Source organism: Episyrphus balteatus, chromosome 3 (genome assembly GCF_945859705.1).
Source record: "Episyrphus balteatus chromosome 3, idEpiBalt1.1, whole genome shotgun sequence".
NCBI lineage: Eukaryota > Metazoa > Arthropoda > Insecta > Diptera > Syrphidae > Episyrphus > Episyrphus balteatus.
The window spans coordinates 33785407-33806101 of NC_079136.1; the positions used below are offsets into that span (position 1 = coordinate 33785407).

At 31.1% G+C, this 20695-nt stretch overlaps 1 protein-coding gene across 4 annotated transcripts in view; it reads left to right on the top strand.

Moving 5' to 3' along the window:
• The window catches only part of LOC129916985 (ankyrin repeat domain-containing protein 50), a 67816-nt gene that overhangs the window by 42597 nt on the left and 4524 nt on the right, over positions 1 to 20695 (top strand). For 3 of the 4 annotated variants that reach the window (XM_055997282.1, XM_055997285.1, XM_055997284.1), the window contains 2 exons: positions 2460 to 2491; positions 16838 to 20220. In XM_055997282.1, coding sequence (XP_055853257.1) covers positions 16963 to 20220 — 3258 coding nt within the window. In that variant the 5' untranslated portion in view covers positions 2460 to 2491; positions 16838 to 16962. The remainder of the gene's footprint in view (positions 1 to 2459; positions 2492 to 16837; positions 20221 to 20695) is intronic. The other variant, XM_055997283.1, reaches the window with a different exon arrangement.

Consider the following 20695-nt stretch of genomic DNA (forward strand, 5'->3'; position numbering starts at 1 on the left):
ATGAAACTTTATGCTGAATTTTTCTCTGTCTTATAATTCACATCTAGTTCTTTCAGTAGTATACATAAGACCGCATTAAATCAAGTACAAATTGAGTTGAGTTAGAATAAAGTACCAATCTGGTGTACGAAGTAGGTAGGTACTTCTCCACACGGAGAAAAAAAGGGCAGTTAGAAAATAAGACGATGATCACTCTTAATTCCATCCTCTTAAAACAATACGATTTCCGCTTAAAATAAGTGCAATCCCCTTAAATTTGTGTTAAATTTAAGGTGAAGTTCATTTCATTAATATGAGTTTTCATCTTAAAAAACCAACTAAAAATAAAATTTTTTAAATTATTGTCAGACTTCAGCTTTAGTTACAGTTTATCGTACTTATATCCAACGGATAGGGTGATGGGAAAGCACTCGTTTAGTTACTCAACAGTTGTTGTTGGATCAGTTGAAGGATCGATCAATTTCAAACTACTTGCCATAACTACTTGACTTTCAAACTACTTGACTATAACGGCATTCATAATGTGCAGTGACAGAGGCCATATAGTAGAAAATATTTTTAAACCGAAATTCGTGAGCTAATAACGCCAAAATTTTGGTCATTCATAGAATTTTGTTGTGCTTTATTTTTAAAGAAAATTCTTGCTTTAAAAAAAACACCCTATACAAAATATACAAAACAAATTTCATGATTGTGAAAATTTCGTAAATAAAAATTAAGTGGGCGGTGAAAGTTTAGCATTATGTACTTTCTAATGCTTATGATTTGGACTTGTTTTGAATGCACTTATTTTAAAATTGCAAGCCTTGAACCAAAACAATAAGCTCGTTAAATATTCTAAAATCTAATGTTATGCTCGTGTTAACAATAATAATGGTAATTGAAGTTCAAAATTATAGATTTACAAAATCATTACTATGTTATATTAGTGTAAAAAAAAAAGTCAAATGCCAATTTAAATAACTAATATGGGAATTAATCAATTCGTGGACACACTATTACCCAAAAGTGTTAGCCAGCCACATAATTTACCAACCCATAAATGTTAACTTTTAAACATCCGTGTCGCCAATTTGTCGTGTGACCCAAACCATAAACATAGATAAAAATCATGCCAACTACTACCAACTAAAAATAGTAGTCCCTTCCTTCCCATATTTGGGGAAAAACTAATAATTTTAAAATGCAAATTTCTATCGAGCTATTGCTGATTTATTCGTAAGTTATAGTTAGTCATCGTCATAAGCAACCAACTTGTTATATCCATTTACATATTTGCCAATAGGTTATGGCGGTTAGAGTAGAGAGTGAGTACATTACTCATGCAAAAACTACAAGTCTGTTGCTAAAAGACACCCATGTGAATACGTCAAAAAAGGCAATTTACAACGACCATTAATAAATTAATCCAGTGCCAGTCGTTGCAATCGGAAAGAAGCAATTTATTTATGATTGCGCGCGCACTTGCACCATGCAATCTGAGACTCAATTTTAAAATCAAGATTTTTTTCTTATTTGAATTTCCTGCTGACTCAGCTTTATACAAAACCTCATTCTTATCCGATTGTTTACTTTTAAGATTTACATCAGAAACAAGTGAACTTATTTGTTTTTGTTTTCTGTGTGTAAAAACAGTTCCTGTTTAAACAACCATCTGTCAAATTTGAAAAGTCTCTGTTATTGCAGCAGCAGTAGCAGCTGTCACATTGTGTTTTCTTTCATTCTTACAATGAGTGCAAATAAAATTTTGAGGAGATGATAAATTCTCTTTTGTTTGTATGGTTTTTTTTGTATGTATATAAAAAAAAAAGTTTCTCATCATTTATTATTATAGTATAGTCGGTATACGACTATAGTCTTCTTCTCGAGTGTCCTTTTTTTTATAGCTGGATGGATTTTGTATCCTTTTGTAAATTTATTTCGAATTCAGTGCATTTCTGCAGGTGATGTTTCTTTTTTTTATTTCTTTCGTCTTCCTACTCTTCAAAATATAATTGAAAAATGATTTCTTGCTCTGAAGAGATGTCGTCGTCTGATGATACCTCTTAGATTTTTATTATTTTTTTTTTTAAGATTTCAACTGAAGCACTTTCAAGGATGAGAAGGATGAGATAACGATTTATGTAGTTTTCTTTGAAATGATTAATATTAATGCTCTGCAGGATTAAATTACAAATGAAGTTATATCGCAAAAAGGACTTTGTGTTCCGATTTTGTTTCATAGTTTCTTTAACCTTTTAGATGCATAATGTACTTTATTTTAAGAACCCTATTAAATGAAATAGCTTACAATTCATAAAAATTATTTCGAGAATTGAAACTCAGAAATAAAATTAACCTAAAAATACGACTTGATTGCTAATATTTATACTAAAACTTGTTTAGTAATTGATTTATCTATTTATTTTATTGAAATGATACCCTATTTAATTTTTTTTAAATTTTCTTTTCCTTTACAGAATAATTGGCTGAATATAAACATGTTCAAGATGTAAGTATAAACCTATTTTAGATAACACCAAATATGAGCTCTTAATATTAATGGGGCGATCCTCTGCTTCGCAGTTTTCCATTTTTACATCAATCTCATTCTAAAAAAATCCTTATTTTTAAATCGACTTTTAAGCAAATTTCTTTACAATGCTCTAAAAAAAGCTTTATAAACTTTTTTCGTTTATCTAACCGTTTAAAAGATATTTGAGGTCCAAATTTTGAGAAAATCTTTAAAAATTCTTTTTTTTTTCTACTTAGTTTTGTAACAAATTTTAATTGAAATTAATCAAAAAGGCATCATCTTTAGAACTCATCATTCATACAGGGGTGGAATCGGCTAAAATGATATTTGACTATCATATTTTTTACTATCAAATTTGATAATCAACTATTTTCCATCTGTGTAAGGTGATCGTTTTGAGATCATTTTTAATTTTGGTTTTCTTGGTATCACTTGGGTTTCACATCTGTCAAACGTCAGTAAATTTCAAAATAACCGATGAAGAGTTTCAGTTTTTCACTTCCATAGCTACAATAATTATTGAGAAGACAATTATTAAAAACGTAAGTTAATATTTTTAAAACGCTTAAAATAATAATTTATAACTTTAATATCTAGCAAACAAAACTCGAAAAGGATCGCTTAAAAAGAAACCCACAAAATATTTTATAAACTTTCAATTCAGATGGCAGATCCAAACTGTTGAATATAATCAAAAAAAGTATCTTATGTTATTCGAAAATTTTGTACGAGTCTATTAAAAAAACGAAATATTATTTTGAAATAATTTTTTTTTGTGTATATGATTGCACATTATTTTGAGTCGGGGAGGTAAAATATAATTTAATTTGTTCCTCAAGTCTAACTCTTCTTTTTTCTATTTCATATTCATTTACTTTATTTTAATTTTCTAGGTTTAAAATAATTGCACAGGCACAAAACTATTCATTTTTCCCAAACAAAGTAAAAGCACCATGAAAACCAAGAAAAATATATGCTACAATTGTTAAATTGTATCAAATTGACACCTAAATAGGTGTCAGCTGAAAAAGTCAAAAAAATATGATAGTCACTTTTGACTATCATCTTACACAGACGAATTTTCTTGAATTTGACAGTCAACTATCAAAAATCATCTTACACGATTCCACCCCAGGTAAATTCCCTGACACAAAAGATAAAATATAATGAACATTTTTATTAATTTTGAAATGCGTGAAGTTAATAACACAAATGCATTAATTTCCAACTGATAGCAGCTGCTAAATTAATGAAGAAAAAACTAAAATATCACAATGATGAAATGGGTTCATTAACCTATAGAATAGTTTTAATATGGGGTTTACCTAGATAAGAGTATTTTAGATAACCTTTTCGACAGGTTCTTGAACTCAACTTTGGTGTTCAAATAAAAACAAAAACGATTTGTCTAAAAAAAAAATATTTTAATAAATGTTTAAAAACAATAGACATTTTATTCTCGTTTGCTTAGAACCGACAACAAAGGAGCATAAAATAAACTCTCTTTACATTTTTAGATCGCAACTCCATATTAAAATGAAAGCGCAGGAAAAACGAATTTTCTGCCATCAATCCCAAAAAAGGACAGTACTTATGAAGAAAATAAAATGAACTTTATCTTATGGTAAAAGTTACTAAAAGCTTTTGATTTAAATATTTTTTATAATAATTTTAATCTAATCTCGTAAGTATTAATTTTATCGGAATTGTTTGAAAAATATGAAATGTTGTTTGAAATTACGAAAACACTTTTTTTTTAAATATTTTTACCTAGAAACAAAGTATGTAAAGTATGAATTAAAAAAAAAAAGTAATGGAGGCTTTTTTTTTTAATAATTTCTCGTAGCTTTTACATATTATGTATAAAACATTTTCCATGTGTTTTCTGTGTGTTTTTTTTGTGTGTTTTCTGAAGAAAGTATTAATTAATAAATAAAAACAGAACTCCAAGAAAATGCATAGTTAGACTCACTTATTCCCAAATATGATTTTTTTTTTAACTTTAAAATTATTTTTATTTTTTATATTTCAAAAGTAGGACCCTGTTTTTTGGTAAAATACGTATTTTTTAAATCAAAGTAATTAGAGCCGTTTTTGGGAATATCAACTTTTTCCATTTTGATTTTACGACATGTTCCGTTCGTTTTTCCGCTCTAAAAGATTTAAAACTTAACTAAACTATCTAGTTTGAGACAGGCCGAGTAGTGAGATCCACATTTTTCGCATTCTTCATCATCGTAATGTCATGTTTCATTGTTATCCCGATCCAGAGCTCGATTTTTATTATGGATCCTAAAAAAACAATTTGTTCGGTAAAATGCATTTTTGATCAAAGCCTAGTAATGAACTCGTTGTTTTTTTAAAACTTTTCCCGAATTTAACTCAAATTGATGTTTGTGACATGTTCAAATATCCGATAATGCAATAAATTTTATTGTCAATTTATTTTTCTTATTCCAGTCGACTGACTTCCTCATGTAACATAATTCGTTCACTGAGGACAAAAGTTTTTCCCCAACCTTGGTCTATCATATTTATAATTGGATCAATAAAAAGCGACATCCACTTCTTTACCCATTGAGCCTCTTTTGACGTCTATAACCTACATTTTTACGCAAAACATCCCCACAAAGTATGTAATGATCTATTCTAGTTGATATCACACAATCACAATGTTACAACACTAATTAAGGTTTATTATACCTACAAGAGGCATAACTGAATTAGATAAATTTCCAATCTTTTTGACAGGAGATTGGAGGGGGAGGGAGGGAGTGACACGATACGACAATGAGGTGGTAGCTAGCACGGCTCCATCCATTTAATAGAAACAAACAACAAATTATCGATCTAGTTAGTAGAACGAAAGAGGAATCTATACTCCACTCTATGACGCGACAGTGTGATATTGACACATCAATGGAAATTAGCAATGGAACCACTCAATTATCTGAAGGAGGTCGTTACGATAATGGTAAACGATTTTTCATTCATGATTCCGTCAAAAACAGTCATTTGGAACTTTTTTTTTGAAATTAAAAAAAGTAAGAGAAAGGGAGGGATTATTTGTAGGTCACCTGCCATACAGCCTGTCTCTGTATCGATTTAAAGTGAATTTTTTATTTTGCAAAAAAATAAATAAACAAACCCGAGTCTGTTGCCAGTTGTTGGGGTGTGCACAAATGAGAATAATTTAATATTGTAATTGACAGCGAGGGTGGGGGATCGGATCAGGGCGTTAATGGAATGGACAACTTTATGTAATCAAAGAAGAACAAAAAAGAATAATATTCACACAGCAGGGAAGGTATTTTTTCGGTTTTTGTTTATTTCACATTTTTTTTTTGCATTATGATGAAACTCTTATGAGATTTGAGAGATTTAAAAAAGAATTGTGTTTTTTTTTTTTTGCTTTGAAAAGATGAAACGAATTTCAAAGTGGATTCTTTTAAAAATTTCTGCCAGATTTTCAGACAATACAAATATTTGTGTTGTTTTTCATTTTGTTTGTTTAAAATATACATTTTTTTCTTCCTCATCGTTGGTTTTATTATTTCATTTTCAATTTTGGAATAATTTAAGGTTTTTCATTTTTAATTTTTTTGTGTGTGTTTGACGTAGATATAATTTGGAAGAGATAAACAATATTTTTTTTTTTCTGTATTTAAATGAGTTTTTCGGCATTGGTTAACAAAGAGAGATGGCGTACATTAATTTTTAAATACATTTATGAACAAAAAAAAAAAAAAAAAAAAAGAATTTAATTGGAATAAAATCCTTAAGTACAAGGATTGAAAACATTTTTTTAACATTAAAGAAATCTAACATTAAATAGCTTTTAAGCAACGTTGTTGCTATTGTGTTTTTAATTATATTATTAACTAACGACCATATTATTGACAAAATCTGAATGTTGACAAAATATTAATGTATTTAAATGATTACTGTTTCCAATTTTCAATAAATTGGTATTATTTACTTGATTTTATTCCATTCCTAACTTGAATCAAACTCAGGATCCTGTGAGGGATTCGTTCAAATAGAGAAAGAGTATATACATAATTATAATACCTAAATTGTTTATAAATAGAAATTAAAAATCACACGTTTTTTTTTTAATGATTGCCAATTTTGGAATTGAAAGAATGTAAAATGATTTTTATTTAAGTATCCAAATTAAACAAGTGTTCTTAAAATTTCGATAACCGTCTTGTTCTGTTACTTCTTAGCCCTGTTACTTGTTGCCCCGCTCTCCCCTACTTACAAAATATTTATCATTTCATAAAATGTATTATAATTATTTTTGAGTGGTCGTATCAGATCTTCTATTCCTCTTGCACATGCAGTTTAAGAAAAAAAACATAAGGGGATTTTTGACACTTTGGACCTGCCGTAGAGGGTGAAATTTTTGCGTCTATAAAAATTAGGTATATAAAATCGTAAATTAAGTTTTCTGACCAGATTTTCCTAAAAAATAAAATTATTTGTTTCTAAATTCAGTTCCATAACGTCAATATATGAAGCAAATAAATACAAAAAAAAACACGTATACGCCACAGTGCAATGTGGATAACAATGTGAATTACATCTTTGGCCTAGGCATCAACACACCCAAATCGAAGTTAAATAACACTTGCACTCCAAAAATTGAATTGTAGTTTTTTTCTTTCCAAAGTTTTTTTTACACCTGTCTGCATCGTGTATATTAAATTTGCTCTCTTTAGAAATAATAACCGTGTCCGCAAAATAGAGACGGACGGAACAAAATTGAAAAAAAATGTCAAAAGTCATTTCCAATGACGAGCAACAAAAATGTATACGACAAACTATTTTTGCTAAATTTAAAGACCTTAATTTTAAAGATCTAATTATTACAACTCATGTAACAAGCTCTTATGATCAACACAAAATACTGTAAATAAAAGCTTTCCATCAATTCTTTCCATTTAGCTTATATTTCACATCCATTAATGCAATTTTCAATTCACAAATATTTAAGTTTTATGATTTCACTTATTCACTTACAGCATAAATTTCATCATGATCTTTTAAGTCTTTCTTTTTTTTCATTCCATTATTAGCCTTAGTTACACTTCTTGCTATAAAGGACTAAAAATAAATTTTTAATACCCCCATCGGATTTTTCACATGAATGTGTACAATCTCACCCTCCTGAACTTTCACATACGAGTACTTTTTTTCTCCTCATACAATTTCAACCCGAAAATCAATTTCCCATTCAGTATTTAAAATTGTCAATTCGATAACATATTCAGTGAACTTTCGATATAATCAACTCTCTCCCTTCTATGTTTTTTTTTTTTTTTGTTTTGTGTTTCTTTTTAACCATGTGAATGCTGCACTCACACATCTATACTTCTTCAATACATACAAATCAAATAGAATATATATCAAACAGGAGCAAGGTTAATTCCTCATAGTCATTTGCAGGGTTTATATTTATTATTGGTTCTTAAACAGCTTAAGCAGGCAATCTATCAGAATCAATTTTCTATCGATTGTGGATATTTTCAAAAAAAAAAAGGAAATACAAAAAAACCTAATCGATATCAGAGAGTAGAAGCACTATTATTTTTCATTCATGGGGTTTTAGTATAGAATTGACAGTGATGTTATACCATATTTTCCATCAAATTTCTTTACCAATTTCGGACGTAAATGCTTCCCTTTTCTTTCTTTTGCTTCCCAATCATTTAAACCATTTTTTCGAGAATAAAAGACAACAAAAAACATAACTTTCCTAAAACCGTCAATTTAAAAACCTTCATTAAAATTTTTTTATCGTCTTAAAAAAAAAAAAAACAAATATAACATCCCTGAACATCAACTACTGTTCATTTAACTCTCTCATGAAAAATGCTACCCACTCAGGCTTAGGATGTCGAGAAACAGAAGGTTATACAAATTCCAGTTCACATGAACATTCAAAGGGAACCCCTTAAGCATCATATTCTCGTTTTCGTTTTTATCCTCTCGCCCCTCTGACATTTGACTGACGTCACATGAATGATGCCAGGAGGTGAGTTGTTCCATACAGGTCGCCCTCTCGTCTTCTTGTCGTTGTTGTGTTGCCTCTTCCTTCCTGGTTCTCTCTATTCACATTTTATATAATATACATCCTCCGCTCCTGCTGGGCTATTTAGCGCACACTAGAATAACATATCCCTTGTGTGCTGCTTATAGTATATTGTATTTTGTTGGATAGACATTTCACTCCACTCCCACTTGTGCTATCAGTTATTCCACTTGATTTGGGTTATGTTTGTGCTAAACGACATAGTGTCCTCTTTGGTTTTGACTTCTCATTTGCTTGCAGGATGTTTGGGTTTGGGTTGAAGTCTTGAGTTTGGGTTTGGTTTGGTTATTTTTTGACGAGTGAATATGAATACCAACACAGGCATCCAGGCACACAGAAAGACACAGAGAGATATGGTTTTGATGAAAAGAGGAGATTTACTTAAATGTTTAATGAAATATAAATTGAAACGTTAAATTGTTATATGAAAGACTTAATCATCTGTAAAGTAACATGTGCTGAACTCTTTCGGAAATTAGAATGAATTGAGGGGTATTTTAATGGATGACATGTGTTTTCTGTATGCTAAAGCACTCAATATTCATATGTGTGGTGAAGTATGTACAAACTCGATGTGGTAATTCGTTGGTAATTTTAAATTTTTCTTTTTTTTTTGAGATTTTTTTTTTTATTTTGGATTGTGGCGCCAGCTACAAAAAAAAACGATGAAATGACATTGCGTGATATGTGTTTGAAAATAATTAATGGATGATATTGATATTGATTGATATGGTAGTTTTCACAGATATGTTTGATACTGTTGGGGGGAGACTGTAAAATACATTCATAGTAACCATCAATAATTGCAAATACATATGTAATTACATATTAATTGTAAATTCCAAGGAAGGTAACATTTTTAATGTTTACAAGAAGAGTGCATGTATTAGAGAGTTTCAAAAAAATATTATTTTTTTTTTTTTTTTGTTTATTTTGAAAAACATTGGCCATTTTGAATTTTTCCATAGAAATAAGATAGTCAAAATTGAGTTGTTTCTTCGGACCTTTGTTATTCGGTAATTGCCGAATTACAAAAATCAGAAAAAACGACACAATTTTGTATGTAAATGTTTCATTTACGACAGGCACCAATAATCTAATATTGTTTTCGTTTGGTAAAAAAATCAATTTATTTTTTGATCTAAATCTGTCAAAAAAAATACAATTTTTGATCTGTTCAACTACGATTAAGTAGTCGCAACAACTGTTTTTTTTTTTTGACAGATTTAGATCAAAAAATAATTTTTTTACTAAACGAAAACACCATAAGCAGTCTATACAAATTGTTTGGGTGAAATTGTTTTTTTTTTTTTTTTTGAAACAAGGAAAATCCGATAAAATCAATAAAGTTAATGGTACCTACCTTTGCGAACTTTATTAAAAACGTTGCATTTGCTATGGGAATTACAGAACTACAGAATTTACTCCCTCTTTGAAAAAAAAAACACCCTTTAACGGAAAATAATTTGATGAATCTTTAATTTTACTTTCTATTCTTAATGTAACGTTATTACCAAATTTAATTAGGATTCAATCAAGTTAAAAAAAAAACACCCTTTAAAAAACCATGATATTTTTATTGGCACTTTATATTCTTAGGGGTAACATTTTTTTCTTTACCATAGCAAACATAACATTCTTTGAAGCATCTTAAAATGTTTTCTTTATCAGACTCGTAATATAGATAACAAAAATAAAAAAATGTGTACATTATTTAAATTTTTTTAAATTTGTATTTATTTTTTTTAATGGCATAAAAAAGTACGTAATTAAATTATTTTCCCAAATTTTGTCAGCTTGAAAAAATAGTATTTTCCATTTTATCTGGCAACATTTTCATGGATGCATTTTCGTTTTATATAATCGCTCTCTATCATGAATATCGTTTACCTGGATATTTGCCCCTCGTTTCGTAATATGTTATAGAGCCCCAGGTCAATTTCTGTTGCACCCGCGATGGCCTCAAATCTATTATACTGACAACTTATTTATTTATTTTAAGCGAATTTAAAGAGAACGATATAAAATGTACTATTTATCTTTTGTAAGTCACACAATCTACTTATCCTACCATTTCCTGATTGACATATGTAGTTACGAAAAAGTTTATCGTTTTCGTTTCCAACAGTGGAATAGCATAAAATTGTAACTCATCCAGAGGAACAACTTGTTTCATTCTGTTTGAAATTTCAATCAGCTGTTACAAAAAATGAATTTGCATCGTTTGAATAAAAATTTTCTTTTCAATCAAAATTCTTTGAGTCATTTATAGGCAATTGGGTGTAGAATTTGTGCTTCAAATTGATTTTTTTCTGATTCTTTTTTCCTCATCGCTATTACCTACCCCTTTTAAGAAGTTACAGTTCGCAAGAACATTTATTATGACCAAATTATTTTTATAAACCTTCCATCGACATGTTTATAATTATAATTTAACCACAATAAAAAAAATCAAGCCAACGTATAGATATCTACTGCCCACCCAAAATACAAGATTTAATAATCATCCTACTCAAAGCTATCAATTCTATGAATAGCTATTGATTCCATTTATGGGAAATCCAGCTATTGTTATTGCTTCAAAGCATTTCAATAACAGACATTCGCCAACGATCAAAGCATTTCTCAATTTTGACTTATTAGATACCCTAGAACAGAAATTCAATTGATCCTATTATAATCTAATGCATAATAAACATTTAATTCTTAATAAAGTGGGTCCTCATAGAAATTTATTAAAGAAATATATACTCGAAATAAATAATAATTAACTCGATTATTTTCAAATCCTCCTTTTCAAACTGTCCAATAGAGCTGAGAAGTGGAAATTCCAAGAAAAAAAGTCTCAATTTCTTGTTTATAAATGGTTTTGTCATAACCAGGGATAGGATCTTGTGGACCTAAAAACTTAAAAAAAGGCAAAATAAAACTCCCAAAAAGGCATAAAAAGGCATTTATTGAGAAAAGAATGAAATATAAAAATTAATGGCAGTAATTTTGAACAATCATGAGTTTTTTAAAATTTTCAGTTAACAAGAGCCTGCAATTGTCCCTTAAGAGTGCTCTAAAGGAGCTAAAATATCTCTCTACATCTGTAAAGACGACTGGACCCCAATTAAAGAACTCGACATCGCCCACTTCAACATTTGCCGGGAACTCTGTGGTCGAACTACGGCAAACGTTCGTTAACGTTTTGACTATTTCTTTCTCTATTTAATTAGAAGAAAATGATAGAGACATAAAGCGTCAATACGCCGTAGTTCCACCCCTGGATTTGTGTTCCGATGTATTACGCAATTTATTTGTTCAACTCTTTCGAGTCCCTTATTTGCCAAAAAAAAATTGATCTGTATTTCTCGAAAACATCTTTTGCGACTGCCCCTTTCGCAGCTTCTAAATCTCTCTCGAGTATTGTAATTTGAGTAAGTTAGCTTTTGAACTCTAATACGTGTCGGTTGTCGGACGCGCAATAGAACGTAGAAGACAATAAATGGTAGCAATAGCACACAAACAAGTTGCATAGGTAGATCTTTTCATTCGAATTTTGTTTGTGTGGGGTAATTAGTGAATTTATAATATAGAATAGATATATTGAGCAAGTAATATACTGAGTAAGTTAGCTTTTTGTTTGTATATTTGAGTGTTTTGTGTGTAGGCATTACCTTTAAGACGCTAAAAAGATAAAAAACATATAATAGGAAAAGACAAAAAAAGGCAATAACAAGAGAAAAGGCAAAAAAAGGCAATAACGAAAGAAAAGGCAAAAAAAAGGCAAAATAAAATACATATATTTGGCACGAGGAGGACGTGAAACGTGTTTGTTTTTAATCTATAATGTCGTACGATTAAGCAAGAAAAAAAGGCAAATTCCACAACATCCTATCCCTGGTCATAACCTTAATTCTTATTGTGTCATTTTCTTTAAGACATCGTGTCTAACTAATAAACAACTTGAGTCCCTCTTACTGATGTCAATGGAAGACTTGGGATTTCCAAAGTCTTATTTAAATAGTATGGGGACAACCTTATCGATTGTGGACATTCCTTATTGATGATGATTCCTTTTCGGTTTCACTTTTACCTGTAACCATTATGGGAATTATGCATTTTCCCAACTTCATATATCTAAAGTCGACGCCCTGAAGTTATGAATGTATTCATAGACAGATTGTCAACGTTTAATATTTGTTTATCCAAAGATAACTTTATATGCTTTTCAAATAGTTTTCCCTCGACTAATCAATTGTGTATGTAAATGAAAAATATTAAAGCAAATATTAATTAACACTTCTCTCGTGTTAGATACACACTTATTTAAGAAGTGTGAAGGTGGGTAATGGGTATCTGTTGATTGTGAAGATAAAACTAACAATAAGTTCGATAGTGCATTTCTCTAGGGGGAAAGTTCAATAATCTAGTAGTTAGTACAATGATGTTTTGTAATTAGTGTCTCTTTTGTGCATAGGAATTAAATTAATTTTAAATATAATAATATATGTATACAGGGTGGTTTGGTTTACTAGTTTAGATGGGGAAAAAAAAAAACAAAATCATATTTAAAATCAACGGCAAAACTTACAACCTGCCGAAATCCATTCTTAAAATGTTTTAATAAAAATGGGGAATGGAGTTTTGGCTCTAAAAATGATGATTAATTTTTTTTCCATTTAGGTAATTTATTTTTAGAAAATACTGCGAGGCTCCATCCAATATGCTCGAAAAACTCTTAATACGGCTTGAGAAAACAATTACCTATTGTTTTTAAACAAATAGTTTTACTACTTTGTTGTTGTAATTTTCTTAACTAAGTTTTACTTAGTTTGCCTAAAATTCTCAAAAAGGGGAAGTTATCTCGCAAGCGCTCTTTTTTGTGAAAAATACACTGTTTTTGAGTTTCGAAACAAGAATAGGTTTATGAAAGAAAGGTGAAAATATTTTTATTTTGGGTAGTATACCTAAAGAGACCTCATTTAATAGTTTTCTGATGTCATTTTAACAATATTTTCTTCAAAAAAAAAAACAATATTGATATAATAGTAACGTGTTTTGATTCCGACTATTTATTTTGAAGCCTTTTTGTGTAAATTTTTATATATTTTTGGTAACTCTAAGAACTCACTTACGTTCATTGAGCTTTTTCACATTGTGGGTAGTTCTCAAAATGTATGTTTCGAATGATCTCGGATTCATGTTATTTGCTTTAAATTAAAATATTCAACCTTATCGTGAGTTTCATGTAAACGTTTTTCCCCCCGAAATATTTTTGTTCGCCCGGAGTTTAAAAAAAAACGGGGAATTTTCGGAACGTGAACAACTTTTCGCCCGTTACTCACAAAAAGAAAAAAATGAAATTCAATTTTGCCGGGCGGAATCTTGTTCACGTGAAACTCACGGTAGGGCCTATTGTGTAATGTACTAAAAAAAATTACTTAAAAAAAACTAAAAACATTATTAAATAATGTGCGAAGAGCCTTAAATTTTAAGACTTGTTGCACACATGCAGTTTTTACGGGATCGGGTCAAAATTCTGGCTTCAAATTTCTACTTTTCAAAATTCTGCTTTTTTAACGAAAATTGTGTTTTTCAAAACTCTGCTTTTTTTCTATTCTGCTTTTCAAAATTCTGCTTTTTAAAATTCTGCTTTTCAAAATTCTGCTAGCATAATACTTGAACAAAAAATTCTGCCAATTCTGTTTTTTTTTTTCTTATAGCATATGCGCTGACTAAAGAAAAATACACCTAATTAATGTAATTCAACATTGGTACTTTCCTAAATTTTTTTGTTTAAGTGTCGCAAATATTTTTTAAAATGCATAGACTGACTTTCTTTCAAATAAAATCTATAACTTATTGGAGCCGATGTTGTTGATACAAAATATTCCTTTTATTCAAATTTTTGAATTTATTTATTTGATAAATTAAAAAGTTTTGAAATTTTCGGAAATGTTTAGTATTAAAAACCTTTTCTTAATATTTTCAAATATATTCATTTATAAAACAAAAATTTAATATGCATTCAAAGAATGACAAATTATATAGGTAAGTAATCAAATAAGTAGTTAATTTTTAAGTAGATAATTTTACAGAATTTTGCAAAAAAATTAATAACAGGTTTTGGAAAATGTTAAAAAGCGCGCCCTTTTTAACATTTTCCAAACCCTTTTTTTAATTTTTTGCAGAATTTTGAAAAACAGAATTATGAAAACAAGAATTTTGAAAAACAGAATTTTGAAAGCAGAATTTTGACAAAAGAATTTTTACCCCGGCAGAATTTTGACCCCAACCCAGTTTTTACGCATGACGCAGCTATTTAATTCTACAAGAATCATACAGAAGTGCATTGACGAAGCAGTGTTTTGGGAATCTGTGAGTCTTTTTTCTCGAGTGGAGATGTTAAATACCTAACACGTGAGCAAACTAAATTTTAATTATTCAAAATTCCAAATTTAAGATAAGGTCTGTTATTTTCTCTTACTCTCAAGACCCAATCTTGATGGTCCAATAAAAAGAACCCAAAATATGAGCTTTTTCAACCAACCCTATCGACTCTTTTCTTGGAGATTTTTCAATTTCAAACAATCAAACAAGAATCTAAACAGAAAAGTCTCCAAATTCGCTTAAAAACCTTATTTAAATAGTTCTATTAATTATATCGGCAATATTGAAATCTTAGGCTAGGGAAAATTGCCAGTCCATCAGCTCTTGTGCTTGGAATGTGAAAGAATGGTCTAGGTTGAAAAACTCCTTTATTTAAACCTCGTGAAAACTATATAAAGCCGTGAATTAAAGCTGCAAGACTTTTGAATCCGATATCAGGATGGGTGAAGCTTAAAAACGCAGAATTTGGTGGTGGATTTTGTGGCATAGGCCACAATGGTTACAAAAAGTTAACATAGGATTAATTAGTTTTCCAAACCCATTGCAAATGACATTGAAAAATATCGTTGAAGAGATACGAGCAATGCTGGTTTTTTATTAAATAAATAAAAGAAGATGAACGACAAAAGTATAGTAGCAATGTATTTTGTAAAGAAACAAAATGTACATACTTCCAAACTATGTATCAATTCTCTCAAATAACAAGAAATGCGAAAGAAAACATACGACCTAGTCAAAAAAAAAAAAAAAAACTAATTTGAAAATGCAGTAGATATAGACTATTGAAACTGAAAAGAGAATGAGTTGAGAACACTGTTCGCAAGACAAATAACCCCTCAACAAAAGCACCAAATCCTTAGAAATACAACCAAGAGTAGGAAGACAAATGAATTGCCGGTGAAACAACACACATTCAGAATCCCCTAATCTACTATCATGATGTATTGGACATTAGAAGTATGTTGGAGGTTTAAATAGAATTTTAAAATGTTAAATATTAAAACATATCAGAACCCAAAGCTTAGAATAATAATAATATTTAAAAACTTGCATATCAAAACTTCTCATCCAATAGTAACTTTAATATTTTGTTTTATTAAAATGTCAACAAATCTCCTCAAACAAACAGACTTTACTTAGAAGCATAAACTATATAAAATTTGCAAACTTTACGAAAAAAATGCATACTCGTTTCTTACTCCCACTCTAACTATACTAGAAACTATGGTCTCTCATGAAGCCCCATAAATAAATTGGAATAAAATTCATTCCAATTTTTCAAATGGTTGCACATCAAAGGAGAACCACCTTCCTCTTTTGGTTCACTCATTCCACTTCCATCAATACACATCTTTCATCATTCACGTCAACCAAACAAAAAAAAAAGTAGAAAAAGAAGAAGAAGAAAAACTCTACATCATGCGCACAAGATCTTCCAGAACTACACAGTAAAAATAAAACTACTAATGACGAAATAGAAGAGAACTCCTTCATGAAACTTTATATTTTTTCCTCTATTTTTTTTATTTTTATTTATTTAGTCGTGTCTCGTGGTTGATTTATTTATTCGTACCTACACGTTACCTCACAGTGAGTGAGTTTAGAAAAAGGTGTGTGGTGGTGTCCGGGAGTACCTACATAAAATTAGAAAGGTCATCTCTTGCCTTCTCTTCTCTCCAGCACCAAAGGCATTGGGCGGGAATTTTAACTTAAAACCCAACATAAAGGGCGTAAATCAAATCTATTGAATAAAATATTATGTTTCTTTTTCCTTCTTCATCGTCGTTGTTGTTGTTTTTGTAAAAATGTTTAACCTAATTCTTTCTTTCTTTCTGGTCTATTTTCAGATAATTCCATTAGAAACGATGATGACTAAAGAAAAGAAGCCACCAAAATAGATTAATACAAATATTTACTATAAACAGAGACATTTCCCCCCAAGTGAGGACGACGACACAGAAGCAACGCAATTATGTCCAAGTTACCTGATAACGATAATCATCGCAATGACATCTATGAGAACTTGCCCTGCCAGGCAATGTTCAATGAATCAGTTCGAAAGATCAACAAAACAACTGCAAACAATTCACTATTAATGAACAATTGCAATCAGAATAGCCATCGTAGTAAGCATTCGGCACAGTTGAGTACCAAGGAGATGCTTTATGCAACTCCTTTACGCAAATCAGATCGTTATAGAAGTGGAGAACGTAGTCGCTTCCATAGAACATCTGGTGGAAGTGGGGGTAGTAGTAGCATTGACATTGATAAAAATGAAAAGCTTACAAATGTCATGGAATACAAGTTGCTTAACAAAGATAACAAATGTCGCAATGGTAATCCAGATGATATTGATGGAAGTGGTGGCGATGTTGTTGATGATGCTGGTACATCTGCTTCCTTGACATGTGCCAATCAATTGGAAGATCGTAGGATATTGAATTTTCTTAAAGATACAACTCAAATTCATAAGAAAATGGAAATTCTAGGAAGCAGTCGAGAGAGAGATTGCCCAAATGCTAGTTTCTCTTGTTTAGCTAGAGAGGAACATTTTGCTAATTTGGTCCAACAGAACTTTAATATAGAAACTCCACCATTCATGGTGGAAGAATCATCGACATTGAATGAGAATGATCAAAAAGAACCATATTTGGGGGAAGAAAATGATGAATTACCAGTTGCTGGGGAAGAAACAGTTGGGAACTTGGAAGTTTTTATGCATAAAAAGCAATCCCCAGATAAAGAAGTAAATGGTATCATTGCCCCAGCAGCAGCAATTATTGGAATACCACCCAAACCAGTCTATATTCACAGAGAATGGGTTCTAAAAAAGATTGCTTTATGCTTGGAACAACGAAATGCTGGAAAGAAAGCCATTCCTGGTCTTCTTGGAGCAGCAGCTGGTGCCAAATCAGAAATTGGTGCTACAGCATATTTATCTCGCTCGAAAGTAGCTGGAGCAGCTTCAATGTACCATGGTTGTTTAGTATTAGGATCAAATGGTTCTGGAAAGACATCCATTTGTCAAGCCATAATGAATGGCAATTCTGGTACTAAAGGCATACTCAATCGTAAACTTCTTGCATGCTATTTGATAAATTCACAAAATCCCGAGTGCCATAGTCTTAGCTTGTTCATACGTAAACTAGTCCTACAATTGCTAAGTCATTCAAGTCTTATTCACAAGGAAGAGAGTGAAAAACTCATCGAAGATGGTTTGCTATTCCTCAAAAAGGAAGAACAACAAATGGAATCTAAACTTGATGCTGCCATGAATAATATCTCGCTAGAAGAGAATGCTGAAGAAATTCTGATTGCTGAATTGAAGAGAAGTGTGGAACAAGATGAATTCCGTGAACGACGAACTTCTACTTCGAATGTAAAGAAATCTATGATCCGACAGAAGTCGGCACCCTCGCCAGAGCAACATAATCAACTTCATTCAGCGGCGGGTGTTAAGAATTCTTATTCAACACATCCTCCATCAACTTCAGGTCATAAGTTAAACAAAGAGAATGATAAAGAAGCCTCCGACGGAGGATCCAAAGCAAGTCCTGGAAAGAAAATCTCAAAGATTCCTGTTGCAATTAGCGCTAGAGTTGTGGGAAGTCCATCATCATCATCGAAAACCAATAGCAATTCCATTCAACAGGGTGGTGGTGAAGATATCGCCGAAGTTGGTGGCGATGAGATGCAACATGAAATTGCAGCTGCTATCAATGAAGATGAACAACCTGAAGCTGAGAAAAGAATCACTACCACCGAAGAAGAAGAAGAAGGAAACAGTAATCTTATTGATTTTAAAGAAAAACCTGAAAGTCAATGTGAAATTACTCTCATTATTGGAGAAAATCATACATCAGAGGTAGCATCATCATCTAGCATTCCACCACCGCTACCAAAACCAAAGAGTTGCCGCACAACAATTGCCGATGGTTACTATGAAATGTTGATCTCAAATCCAGAGATATTCGAATGTCTAAATGTGGACAATATTGAAAAGAATCCAGATGAATGTTTTAAGAAAGCCCTGCTGTTTCCATTGTTGGAACTTACACCACCAAAGACTGCTCTACTGCTTTTGATCGATTCAATCGATGAAAACTATATTAACGAGGGGAATCTTATTTCCACTTTAAAAGGACGCTGTTCCACAACACAAAAGAGTAGAAATGTTGCTGAACTTTTATCAAATCATATTCATTTGTTTCCCAAATGGTTGTTTTTGGTTTGTACGACCAAGAAACAAACAAAACACATCACAAAAATGTTTACAGGCTTCAAGAAGATCACGCTGGATGATCTGAGGAAGTCACATGTGGTTAAAGATGTTCAGGAGTATATAATAAATCGATTGAATTCAGATTTTAAAGATAGCATAATGCTGACTAAGGAAATTATAGAATCATTGCATCAGTTGTATATTAAGTCCAATGGATGCATTCTTTATCTAGAGAAGGTTTTGAATGGAATCAAGGAGAATTTCTTTTCATTTCGGGAAATCAAATTGATTCCTTGTACATTGAATGGACTCTATCTCTATATTTGCCAGAAATCTTTCAACAAGAAGCAATATCTAAAGATTCGGCCAGTTTTGAATATTCTTCTCGCTTCGACGGGATTTGTTGATAAGCTGTTCCTCTTTAATTGCCTGAGAACTCATAATTACACTATCGATGTGGATGAATTTGAAAAACGACTTCAGTTGATGCGAAATATTCTCCTCTATGACAGTGGACAGAGGCGAGTGAAGATTTTCCACAATTCATTCTGCGATTGGTTGGTGGATGTTAAATTTGCCACAAAGAAATTCATTTGCGATGTGAATGAGGGACATGTTATGATATCGATGTACTACATGCTTATCAGCGATACACTGTGTGCGAATAGTGTGAGGAAATTTGTATACCATTTGATTAAAGCTGGAGAATATCTAACCAATAGAGATATCAATTTGGATTTGATTCTGATGCTATTGGAGTCACGAATCAATTTGAATGATTGCTTCTATACGAATCATTTGAATTGTTGCTCAATATGTGAGTCTGAATTCAAGAATGATGCTAATTTTTTGCCAAAGACTAGGAACATGCTGGAGAAATTCCTAAATAATGAGTTGAATGAAGAGTATGCAACATTTTTGTGTGACTTTTTTAAGCCAAGTTTGCCAACGGATGCTAAGATTTTGAAGTTGCTTATTGAGACTGGCATCAATAATGCTGATTCTCAGGTGAGTGTTTCAGTTTTTTTTTATCCTCCCTTTCTCCTGATTGATTGGTATTTGGGATAAGACATATTGTTCACCCTGTTTAGTGGGCTGAGTTATTTCATCACATTACAGCTCCTCCTCTAACTTAATTCCTTTCAGGAAAATGAGAATTTTGGGTATTTTCACAGAATGTAAATGTTCTTCTTCGTCCTGGTAGCAGCCCAGGTGTTTGAATCATTGGTGTTTTATTGTATTGCAGTTGTCCAGAATGTAGTCTGATGTTGCCTCGTGTTGATTGCAGAATTTACTTGTTGAACTATTTACAAGGCCCAAAATGTTTCGGTGCCTTCTAAGCTTGCAGTGGGCCGGGAGGAGACGTGTGTTTATCCTGAGGTTATTCCTACTAAAACTGACAGAGGATTTGGTTGTAGTTCCCGAGAAGCATTTTGACCTGGAGCCTGTTAAAAAGTTTTTCGTAAATATGTTTTTTACAAAG